This window comes from Sorex fumeus, unplaced genomic scaffold (genome assembly GCF_029834395.1).
Source record: "Sorex fumeus unplaced genomic scaffold, SorFum_2.1 ptg000072l, whole genome shotgun sequence".
Lineage (NCBI taxonomy): Eukaryota > Metazoa > Chordata > Mammalia > Eulipotyphla > Soricidae > Sorex > Sorex fumeus.
The window spans coordinates 39,207,333-39,219,905 of record NW_026606129.1 but is presented as its reverse complement, the minus strand read 5'-3'; the positions used below and the strand labels follow the sequence as shown (position 1 = coordinate 39,219,905).

At 40.4% G+C, this 12,573-nt stretch overlaps 1 protein-coding gene across 2 annotated transcripts in view; it reads right to left on the bottom strand.

Moving 5' to 3' along the window:
* Positions 1-11,193, bottom strand: part of STAC (SH3 and cysteine rich domain) — a 156,869-nt gene extending 145,676 nt beyond the window's left edge. For both annotated transcript variants that reach the window (XM_056129459.1, XM_056129460.1), the window contains exon 1: positions 10,922-11,193. In XM_056129459.1, the coding sequence (XP_055985434.1) occupies positions 10,922-11,032 (111 nt within the window). In that variant the 5' untranslated portion in view covers positions 11,033-11,193. The remainder of the gene's footprint in view (positions 1-10,921) is intronic.
* Between the last annotated feature and the right edge of the window lie 1,380 nt (positions 11,194-12,573).

Genomic DNA, 12,573 nt, shown 5'->3' with positions numbered 1-12,573 from the left:
TATTTAAATCTAAAATGGAATAGTCACTGTGGAAAACAGTTGATGTCCCTAAAAATCTTTCAAAAAAGAATTGGCATATAATATACAAAGTTCACTTCTTACATATAGTGAAAACAGGGACCTTAGTAGATATTTGTACACCCAAAGAGTATTTTATTGACATGAGTCAAATGGTGGGAACATTTCAACATTCCAAGTATCCATCAATAGATGAATGAACAAATGAAATTTGATATATATTTATATATGTAATAGATTATTTGACCTTTTAAAAGGATATTCTCAGAGCTACAGAGGTAATACAGAGGGTAGCATTGCATATGGCCAATCCAAGTTTATACTCCGTACTCCCTGTGATTGCCTGGAGCCCTACCAACAGTGATCCCTGAGTGCAGGGCCAGAGGTAGGTGCTGAGCATTGAGGGAGTGGTTCAAACACTAGAAAAAGAAAAGAAAAAGAAAGAAAAGAAAAGGGAAAGAGAAAAGGGAAAAGAAAAAGGTATTCTCCCATAAAATATATTGAAGAAATATAGGCAGGACTCTCCTGGAAATGCAATGAATGTTACCTTTAGTGAGCTCACCACAGGGACAAAAAAAGGTTTTGCATGGCAAAAGAAACTCAAGCTAAAATGGAAAGATACCCTATTAAAGGGGAGAAAATATTTGCATACAATAAGTTGGATAAAAGGCTAACTTCTTAGAGCTATACAAAACTCACAAAGCTCAACAACACCAAATCCAAATGGAAGAGGAAATGAACAGACATTTCCCCAAAGAAAACATATCTGCTCATAGGCATCTAAAAAAAGTGCTCACTATCACCACTACAGAAATGTAATCAAAACAACACAACAAGATGTCATCTCATACATATAGCATATAGCAAAAAGTTTGGAAATAACCAGTATTGGCAGGCATGTGGTGAGAAAGGTGAAGTTTGTTTTGTTTTAAATCTGATTCAACTTTTATAGAATGCAAGATGGGGATTTCTTGCAAAAGTAAGAGTAGAACTCCCATACAACCCAGATATACTACTTCTTGGTATTTACTCTCAAAACACAAAAACATCAATTTGAAACAATATATACACATACCTATGTTCATTTTAGTGCTTAGTACAAGGGTCAAGATTTGGAAACAACCCAAATATTTAACTTCAGATGAATGGATCAAGAATTTGTGATATATCTACAAACTTGTATACAAAGCAGCTGAAATTATGTAATTTGCCACCACATAGATGAACAATGGGAGGACAGTGACAGTGACAGATAAAACTAGAAGGTATCATGCTGATTAAAGTCAGTAAAAAGGAAATATACAGATATAGAGTGATCTCTTCCATGAGTGGGATGTAAATAGGAAGAGAGCAACAAAATGGCTAAAAGCAACAGAACTGGAAAGTTGGCTCATAGAACTCAGTTTATGGGGTGGAAGGGAATGGGGCCAATCCTTTGGAACACTGGGAGAGGAAAGCAGGTTTACTGTGGTAGATGTGCTGTTGGAATTATGTATGCATGATACTATCATTAAAGATATTGTGAATAACAGCACCTCAGTACGAGATGAAAACATAATTAACATATATGTGTATACACACACACACACACACACATATATATATATGTATATATATATTTTTTGTCCTTGGTCCCTGACAAAGAACTTTTAGAATACTTGTAAATAATAAAAGGAAGAGAGAGACAGAAAGAGACAGAGAGAGACAGAGAGAGAGGAAGATTTTTAGCATGCACCACAATGTGGATAGATCTTGAAGAATGTGGATATTAAACAAAATAATGGCTACAACGGGATACATATATGATTTCTCTTAAATTAGGTAATCTAGTTCAGTCAAATCCATAGGTAAATAAAGTAAAGAAGTGAATACTAAAGCTTGGGGGACTGGGAGGCTGGCAAGGGGGACAAGAGTGTTTAATGCATAGAGTTTTCAGTTTGGAAGCATGAAAAAAGTTTGGAGGTGGTGATAATGCCAGAACAATATGAGTGCATTCAATACTGCAGAATTGTATTCTCAAAAGAATTGCAATGATAGCTTTTATGTATTTAATAACAAATTAAAACAAAAAAAAAGAGAAACTGGATTTTGATGTCTACAAAATATGAGGATCTGAAAAATAAACAATGAACAAGGAAAATATTCTCACCAACTCAGGTTGGTGATATTTTAGTTTAAATAGGTTTGAGAGATGGTACAGGAATTAAGACACTTGCTTTGCATGTGGCAAAGTTGGATATATCCCTGGCACATAGTCCCAGAGCTCTGACAAGAGTATGTCCTGAGCATCACTAAGTGTGTCCCACTCTACCCCTCACCCCACCTCAAAATAATCTTAGTATAGACATAAGATGCACAAATAAATATTTCCCTGGAATTAATCATCACAGTTATGCTTTCATACAGATTGGGGCTCAAATATATATATATATATATGTATGTATATATATATATATATATATATATATATATATAAACATGATTTGGTCTGGGAACTGCCAAACTGAAGTAACATGAAATTTAGTTCTCAGTTAATGATGTCCTGGGGGATAAGGAAAAAGCAAATACTCTGGAGCAGGATAAATTATTGATCAACCTAATAGCATAAACATGTCCATCTCACAAGAGGGATTTATGGATTTAATGTCATCCCAATCAAAAGTCTAGCTGTTGCTTTTGTGCAAATGGATTAGCTAAATTTAAATGTATATGAAGATGTTAAAACTAGTCAAAGCACTTTCAAAAAAGAACAAAACTGGAAGGTTTACAGTGCCAGATATAAAGACCTTTGTATTGGCACAAGGAAGGAAGGTATAGACCCATAAAATGAAATAGAAACCTCCATAAACTGGAATTATAGCCACCCAATTTATGGCCACGGTGTCAATGGAATGTTGCAGTGAATCCTACCTCACACCATACTCCCAAATTAATTCCAAGTAGATGACAAACTTACATGTGAAAGATAATATAACATTTCTAGAAAATAATATGGGAAGAGAACTTCAAGTCTTTAAGGCAGACTTCATAGTAGAACACAAAATAATAATATCCATAAAGAATAAAAATCACAAATTTACTATAGAAAATTAAGAACTTATGCTAAGAAAAGGTAAGTCACTGACTAGAAGATATTTGCAAAATATTAGTCTCTCAAAGTACTTGTATCCAAAATATACAAATAATTACTGTAAGTAAAAAAGAAATATTCTAATACAAAAATATATCAAAGACTTGAAAAATGACTTCATAAATAGGATATTCAAGTGACTAAGCATAAAAAACTGCTAAAATCATTTTCCACTTGAGGAAATACAAGAAGTCACAGTACAGTTCTACTAATCACCTGGGTGAAAGGCTAATGTGAGAAATGCCTTAAAATACCAAATATTTCTAGGGTGAGGAGTGGATGGAACTTGATTTTTGAAGATGGGATTGGAACACACCTCAGAGCCTAGAGTCATTCTTGGCTCTGTGCTCAGAGATGATTCCTGGAAGTGCTTAGGGACCATATGCAGTTCCAGGAATGGAACTGGGTTGGCCACATGTAAGGTGTCTTACCCTCTACTATTGCTCTGGCCTGAAGACAGAGCTCTTATACATTGTTAATGGGTCTTTGAACTCTTAAGGCTACTTTGGAAAGCTAACAATGTGAATGGTTTCTAACCCCGTAATGCTGCTCATATATACATGTATGTGTTTGTATGTATATATATATGTGGTGCTTGTATATATGTATACATACACATACATATATATGCAGATATATGTATATATGTATATATATAATATATATACATATATCTGCATATATGCATACAGAAGGGAAATACTTTAGGGCAGAAGGAATAATACTGTAGATAAGGTGTTTGTCTTTCACTAGGTTGATCCTGATTCAATCCCTGGTACTCCGGAACTCTGTATGGTCTCTGAGCTTCACCAGAAGAGATTCCTGAGCATAGAACCTGGAGTAAGCCCTGGGCACAGCTGGGTGTGGCCAAAAAACAAAAACAAAATAAATAGAACTACTTTACATGTGCCACAAAGAATATATGAAAAAATAGTCATAGTAGTCCTGCTTAAAGAACCCCCAAATAAGAAATGATCTCAATGTCCACCACCAATAGAATGAAATTATGGACTATTCAAGCAGTAGCATGTTATTCAGCAATAAAAAGGAAAATATTCCTACATGCTTCCTATAGCACAAAAATGCTGGGTGAAGGAATCTAGGTATAAAAGAAGAGTATACAATTATGTAAAGAACAAAAGCAAGTGAAAGTGAGTTGCAGGAAGAGCTCAAGTGGTACAGCACATGCCTAAAACATGCAAGGCTTTGAGTGCAATCTCTGGTACAGCATGGATTCCTGAGCACCACACTGTAGCACTCCTAAAGCACTAAACATTAAGATCTACGCAAATGGGCAGAGCATGTCAAGAGTGCCCTCTATTAAAAAAAGTAAGTGAAAGAACTTACGCTACTAGATGACAAGATCGTATTTACCTTTGAAAGACTATCAGCAAAGAGGGTTTGAGAGAGATCTTAGCATGTTAGTTCCATTTTATTTCTTGAATCATGGGGGCATTACACATAGATCAAGAAATCTAGCTTTTGAAGAACTGTGAAAGTGTAATCTACAATGTGTGCACTATGAGTATATATCATATGTCAATAAATATTTACTAAGATAACCATAATAATAACTTTCTGGGCTCTCATATCAAAGATAATAAAAGACCTTTACTTCTCATGAAATTCATCATGCAGATAATTATTTTCTCTATTATTGTATTTTCAATACATAAAAGCTGAGAATAAACTCAAATATGCAATCAGAAGTGACTGATGAGATGCACATTGAGTGATTAAATAAGATAAAATATGTACTATCTTTATATTCATGTTATTGGTTATCTAAGAGCATGAGGAAATATTTTTGTATAATGTTTATAAGAAAAGGTAAAATGTACATTTAGGCTTATAACATCTTTGATTTTCTTTCAAATGCATGTGTATGTTAAAAAAACAAACATACGAAAGTAGAGCGAAATTTAACAACTCTCATCTCTTACTACCCCTTGTGTGGTAAGTGAATTTTTTTCTTTATATTTTTCTGTTTTCGAGTTTTCTATGTTGAATACTTATTATTTTCATAACCATGAGAAAAAATAACTAGACAGAGACACATGCAGCTGCATCTGAGATTCTTTGGCAACGTCGAGGACAACAGCAGGTCACCTTACTCAGAGCCATTTCTTTGGATTCAAGTGTAAACGGGAAATGAAGCAGGAAAGAGAATCAACAGAAATTATTCCTTCATGTACTTTGATGAGAAAAGAGAGAACATATCTTTCTTTGACTTTCTAAGATCCTTATGGTCTAAGATCAGTGTTCTTTTTACAAACTTGGCTGTACAATGAAATCACCAAGGATGCTTTCAAAAACAATGATACCTGGGACCCTCATTCAGAGATTTCAAATTTACTTTAGCCTATGGTCTAGACTTCCCACAGATAATTTGTCTTCTCCCCTGAGAAGGAGCTATCATGCTCATCAATAATAGCATCCTAAGTGAATATGTATTGACCAGGCACAAAGAAGGAACTCGATAAATAGTTTCTGATTGATGGACACAAGACACCTTTCTCAGAAAGGCAGGAATCTATTTCTGTGGTTGGGGATTGTTTCTCTTTAGATCTATTCACTTCAAAAACGACCATCCAGGAATGAGAGGCACCTTGGTCCATGATGCCACTGGAGCCTGGGTTATCCCAGAGAGCTTTAAAAGTCAGGTGCACACTGTTGAGTCTATGACTTATTTTCTAGGAAAGCAAATAGGTCTCGTGAATTTTCCCTGCAGTTATAACAAAAAATTCAAAGGAAGGGAAACTTAAGTTATACTACTGTAATGTCAATATTTATAATTTCAATTATTCCAATGGTGAAATTTGGGGTTTAGTGACCAGATATTACCCAATTTAAAGAAGGGAAAAAAAGGTTAAATAAGGCTTTTTTTTGGGGGGGGGGGAAGGGGCTTCAGGGCCACACTTAGTGGTGCTTTTGGAATTCTTCTGGCTCTGTGCTAGGGATCACTCCTCTTAGTGGTGTTTGGGGAGGATCTTGAGTTTCTTGATTATAAGTGCTCAGCCCTTACAGCAATCTCTCTGAATCACAATATCTTAAGCTCACATACACAACATATTATGTGTCTTACATCCTTACAGTCATATCAAAACAAACAAATAAAACCCAACCATGTCAATTGCGTATAAACACCCTCATTCCAGATATGAGAGAGCTGAAACACAAAGAATTAGCAGCTTTTCCATAATCTCAGAGGTGGTAATTGATGAGAAAGAGGCTTTGCTTTAAATCTGAACTCAAAACTTATAGTTATTCCACATCACCAAAATGTGGCCTCAGGTCACATCAGTGATAGTAAATGGTAACCAAACCAAACCTTCATCTTAGACCCCAGTATGATTTCTATGTTGTCATAAGTCAGTAAGAAAAAAAGATAGTCATTGAAATAAGGGATGCTGAAATATGACATTTTTCCTTAGTACACAATGGCCTCTGTCAAACACTTGGAAAATAAATTAGGTCGTGGTCTTTCTGGAATAGTTAGTGGAAAGATAGAGGATTGAGGTTCATCAGTGGCTTTCAAACTCTTTCAAGACAACTAATTTTATGAACAAGAAAACCACATAAAGTGCTTTACCACTTGTGTTTATGGGAATTGTCTCTAAGGAAATCGTTCTGGGGTCCAAGACAAGGATGCTTAGGGGTATTGCCAGTAATTCTCTGTGTGATCTTAGGCAACTCACACCCTCTTTTTCAGCCTCAATATCCTCAAGAGGAAACAAGAAAGGTGAACATTTCAGACATGGCACATTAGCACATCCACACAGAATTGTGAATGCTGTTTCTGGTTCTTCATGCAACTTTCAAAGATCACGCATAGACCTCCAAAAAATAACTGATTTTTTTATTTAAAACATTTGGAATATATGATACTGGGAAAACAGTCATGTTTACAAAAACCCCTGATCTTTTAGAGATAAAACCTGAAATGTTTTTGGGGTGAAATGAATTGATGCCTATGATTTTCTTGAAGATAATCATTGTGTGTGTGGGAAAGGGTGGAAGCTATGGTAGGTATAACAGGTAAAACAAGACTGTCTATAAATTGATAACTGCTGAATCAAAAAATTTAAGAATATGATGATTTTATACTGTTCTCTCTACATTCGTATATGTGAAATTTTCTAAAACAAAGTTTGTTTACACCATTAGTTATCAATAACTAAAAAATATGAATACAAAGTCCAAATTATTTCGGATGTTTTCAATTTTCACATATTCTCTGATTTAGCATTCCAAAGGATCTGCAGAGGAAATAAAGTTCTAGAAACATTTTCTATGCTCAGACTACTGAATAACCAACATCCTTCTAATATATCCTTTGGAGGGTTTATTGTGATCCCTTTTTTCAAACATTTCTTTGAAATACCATTTTATTATTTCCAGAGAAAACCTTTGAGAAAAGAGAAGTGAAACCAAACAAATAATCATTTCACATGATCAATTTACGTTCAAAGATTTCCGAAGATGAGATCAAAATACAATTGCATATGACATTTGATGACAATGTAAAATACTTGTTTAGAATGCAAAATGAAATCAGAATGAACAATGGTAGGCAAATAGGGGACACAGTTACAGAAAGTTTGCTCTGGAGAGCTATGCTACTGGGTATCCCTCTACTAGCTCTGTGTTTGTGGGTAAGTCACCCTTTCTGAGCTTTCAGTTCCCTATTCTTAATTTGGAAATAGTGCAATTTCCTTCAAAAGGTTATAGGGAAGATGAGATTGTGCCTGTTATACAGCCAGCACTCAGCAAATGTTTACGGCTTTCAATTATTATTATTTTAATTATTGAAATATTAAGATAACCGAAAAGACAAAATGTTTAGATCAAAAAGGTATCAGTCGCTGCTTCTGAATTGTGACCAATGGGTGGTATCCTTTTCTTTTCCAATTTTTCATCTGGACTTTTCCAATTTATACAGTGTTACATTAAAGGAAAGGGTTTTTGTTTATTTGGTGAGGGGAGGAGACAACATTCAGTGGTGCTCAGAGTCTACTCTTGGCTCTTCACTCAGGGAACATTCACTCCTGGTGGGGCTCAGGGAATCATACAGGGTGCAGGGGATCAAACCCTGGTTGGCTGCATGCAAGACAAGTGCCTTACCCTCTATACCATCTATTCAGTCTTAAAGTTTTTTTTAATGTATATGTATATATTAATTTAAGAAGTCTTTATTGGGGAAGTTTAATGTCTAAAGGTATCTGGATCATTTTTGTTACACTTAGTATTCTGACAAACAAACTACTTCATCAGAGTAAGTGGAATGATAACTAATATATATATTCACATTTCCCCCCACCACTTTCTCCAGAGTGTACTATCTTTGTAAATGCCCAGGAACTCTCAATGGTGGAGTTCCTGGTGTAGGCTAGAGTCTTCCGTTGTCCCTGTTTCATGCCATGAACCTTCCTTACATTCCTCCACACCAGTTATTCTGCACTTTTGGGACATGGGTCCCTTTGAGAATATCACAAATGCTATCACAAAAAAGTCACATTCAGACACACTAGTTCACATTCAACCTCTTAGGGCTCATAGTTCCTCCTGCAGTCCATTTTCACTGATTAGGGACACCTAAACCATGACACTAAATTTAGAAATTTAAAACACACATCATAGTTTGAGGAAAAGTGGATATGTACAAATCAGAAACCTTAATAAGTGAGATAAACTGGTGGGTAATTATCACGTATGAAGTTTTTTCACTCTCAAAGAATTGATACTAGATTATAAATAAAATTTGGTGTGTTCATACCCTAACACTCATGCCCAACTGCTAAGTTTATTTTGGAACACACCCTCTGTAGAGGAACAGGTCCAACTGCTAAAGTTTAATACCGGTTTCACTCTTGAGTTTAGCTGCATCCATTTACAGTGTCCAAGCTCACCTCTAAAATGGGCATCACCCCATAGCATTTAGGCGACTGATGGTCAATGAAGGACAACAATAAGCTATCAGAAATGTGTGTTTCAAGAGAAGGTGGCACTTATGTGTTGTTGGTGAGCTGCCTTTTGCATGTGAATCATCCTCGGTGAGATGGATCTCATATTAGGAAGGAAAAGGATACAGTGATGGAGTCTGAGTTCCACAGAACTAGTATGTTCCCAATTCACTCACAATAACTGGGAAAGGTGGGTGTTTGGGTACCCATTTCTAATGGGGAATGTGGATCAGACATATGTCAGAAATCAATTAAAATTATTTTTAAACTACATTTTTTTTTTGACTGCTCACTTCCAAGCTGGGAAAATGGCTCAGCATCAATTTAACTGGCTATCATTTCACTGAAGATTTTGAGTCTACTGGCTTATCAATGACATTTTGGGATGTGTATGAAGACGGCCAGGCACCAGGACTTTCTTTACCATCTGACATGTCCTCTACATTGGCATTCTCTCTTCTCTTTACCCCTAACATGGGACGCCCACATTCCAAAGGTGTGCTGCTGCTGGTTGTGGTGGTAGTGGTGGTGGTGGTGTGCGTGTGCGTGTGTGTTTGTGCACTTGCATGCGCTCCCCAAAAGATTTGCATGATGGACCAGGAAAGTCTTGCACTCAAACTAAAGAAAAGAAAGAAAGAGAGAGAGAGAAAGAAAGAAAGAAAGAAAGAAAGAAAGAAAAAGAAAGAAGGAGGAAGTGGAGAACAAGGAAGAGGAGGAGGTGAAGAAGGAGGAGGAGGAGGAGGAGGAGGAGAAGAAGAAGAAGAAGAAGAAGAAGAAGAAGAAGAAGAAGAAGAAGAAGAAGAAGAAGAAGAAGAAGAAGAAGAAGAAGAAGAAAAGTAAGGAAGAAGGAAAGAAAGAGGAAGACCGAATGAAGATAAAAATGCAAAGAAAGAAAAGACAGAAGGAATGAAAAGATAAAAGCTAAGGAAGAAAGAATCCCTACAACTCCAAACTCCAAACTCCATCTTACGATTTCCACTTGGGGCTATGATGCCATTTGGCACCTTCTCTGCTAGCAGCGGCATTTCACTTGATCCTATTCCAGGATTTCCAAACATGTGCCTGGCCCCCAGGAGAGTTTCAAAGGACGTCTAAACAGTGACAGGAGCGCTGTTGGCCGGCTGGGTTTAGCGTTTGTTCAAGGAGCTCTCACAAAAGCAAGTGCAAGTTCCTCGAGCATTAAGTTCCCAAGAACACCAACTTTGCGGCGGACGCAGCGCTTATTTCCCTTTGCCACTTGCTCAGTTTTCTGCCAGGAGCTGTCTCTAAGAAGTTGGGGCGGACCCTGCTAGCCCCCCAGGGTCTCTGAAGTCCCGGTGGGGAGGGCGGGGTACAGACCACCCTGTGCTGGCGCTCAAAAGCTCGGTTCCTCTGGGGAAGAACCACTGGGCGGTCTCCCAGCTTCTGATGCCTCCTCCTACCTGCACGCGCGCGTCGGGCACCTGCAGGTTCAAAGCCCAGTTACCTCCTCGGCCTCCAGCAGCCCCCCTCCACCCCCACCCAGGACAGCGATCTGGAAGCCCCCGAGAGAGTGAGTGAGGACCGCGTGTGCTAGCAGGGAGAAGAGATGCCCAGCGTAGGGTCGGGACTGCCGTGGACCTGGGAGAGGCTGGGTCCACGGACTCCCAGCATCCCGGCCCGACTTGCCTGTCTCCCAGGGAGGTGCCAGCCCACGCGCCCGGGTCCAACTCGGCCCGGCTCGGCGTAGCCGCCTGTCCCAGCGCGGGTCGGGGCGGGGAACAAAGGTGGCAGGCCCGGAGGGGACCCCCCCCCCCCCAGCCCCCCTACTCCCGGCCACGGCGCGCGGTACCTTGGATTCCTGGCTGCCGCTCGACGCGGGCGACGGGGGCAGTTCGGCGCTCGCCGCTTCCCCGGGCAGCCCGTCCCCGCCGTCCTCGCGGGCGCCGCCGGGCGGGATCATCGTGGCGGCGCGGGAACGGTGTTGCGCCCGGGCAGGAACCGCGCGGCTCGCGCTCAGCTCCGGCGGCCGGGGATGCCCATGGTCGCAGCCGCCGCTCCGGCCTCCGCCCCGCCCACCTCCCCGGGGAGAGCGCGCCCCGCCTCGGTCGTGACTGCCCCCGGCAGCGGGCGGCCGAGTGGGCTCGGGCTCGGCTGCCGGGAACCCGGAGGCTGGAGGCGGCCCCGGGGCGGGGCTGCGCGGCGGGCGGCGAGGGCAGGCGGGGGACCCGGCCCCGGAGCCGCGCCGCCACCGGGCCGCTGAAGCCAGTGGACACTCACTCCGGGGAGCCCGGGCGGGAGTCAGTCCAGAAGGATCCTCCTCCCCGCAATGACTCCCCACACCCTCCAAAGAACGGCCACTTGGACGGAGAAGGTGACTTAGCTAAGTTACTTATCTGGCTCAGGAAAGAGGGCACCCCCACACCCCTCCAAAGAACAGCCCCCTCTAAAGGAGATGGTGACTTAGCCAAGTTATCTATCTGGTTAAGGAAAGAGGGGACCAACCCAGGGCGCTTGGCTGGAGGGCATCAGCTTTCCTCCATTCATCTTTGGACTGAAGTGGAAACATAAGGCTGTGTGTGTGTGTGTGTGTGTGTGTGTGTGTGTGTGTGTGTGTGGTGTGCATCTATTCATTTGAGGGCATATATGTTAAGTAAGCCCCTTAAACATAAAATTTAAAAACCTATTTCAAGTTCACTCGCTGCCACTCTGACGCTGAGTTGGGTCCTATCACTCCCATTTCAGAAATGAGAAAACTGAGATTTTAGAGAGACATTAATTCATTAATGCATTAACTCGCGAGTAAGAAACAGTTTACAATAAATCGTGTGCAAAGAATTCCAATCTTGCACTGGAATACAGTAGGGCTTCAGAATCCATGGTTTGGAGAATGGAGCCACACATGGACCAAGTCTTCAGAGATGAAGAGCTTGGAGGTGTTGGAGTGGAACAAAGTATACAGGACTATTCACGGAGGGAAAACTCAGTCTGTTGGGTCATTTGGAAACACAGGGAGAAGCCCAATGAGTTCCCTATGGCTGGAGCATTCAGTATTTTCCCAGGGTACAATCTCAGTGTCCAGAGAAAGGAAGACCATCTGGGTATGAAACTCTGCTCCCTTTCTTTTGGTTATGAGTGTAAAACCTCCCCCTTGGTTTCTAGCAGGAAGTTGTTATCTTGGGTTCAGATTGTCTTGTAGCACTGTAGCACTGTCCTCCCGTTGTTCATTGATTTTGCTCCAGCGGGCACCAGTAATGTCTCCATTGTGAGATTTGTTACTGTTTTTGGCATATCGAATTCGACACGGGAGCTTGCCAGGCTCTGCTGTGCAGGCGAGGTACTCTCTGTAGCTTGCCAGGCTTTCCGAAAGGGGCGGAGGAATCCAACCCAAGTTGACCTTGTGCAAGGCAAACGCCCTACCCGCTGTGCTATCTCTCCAGCTCCAGATTGTCTTGATTAACTAGAAATGTTTGCAAGGCCAGTTTCATAGCTGTGCAATCTGTC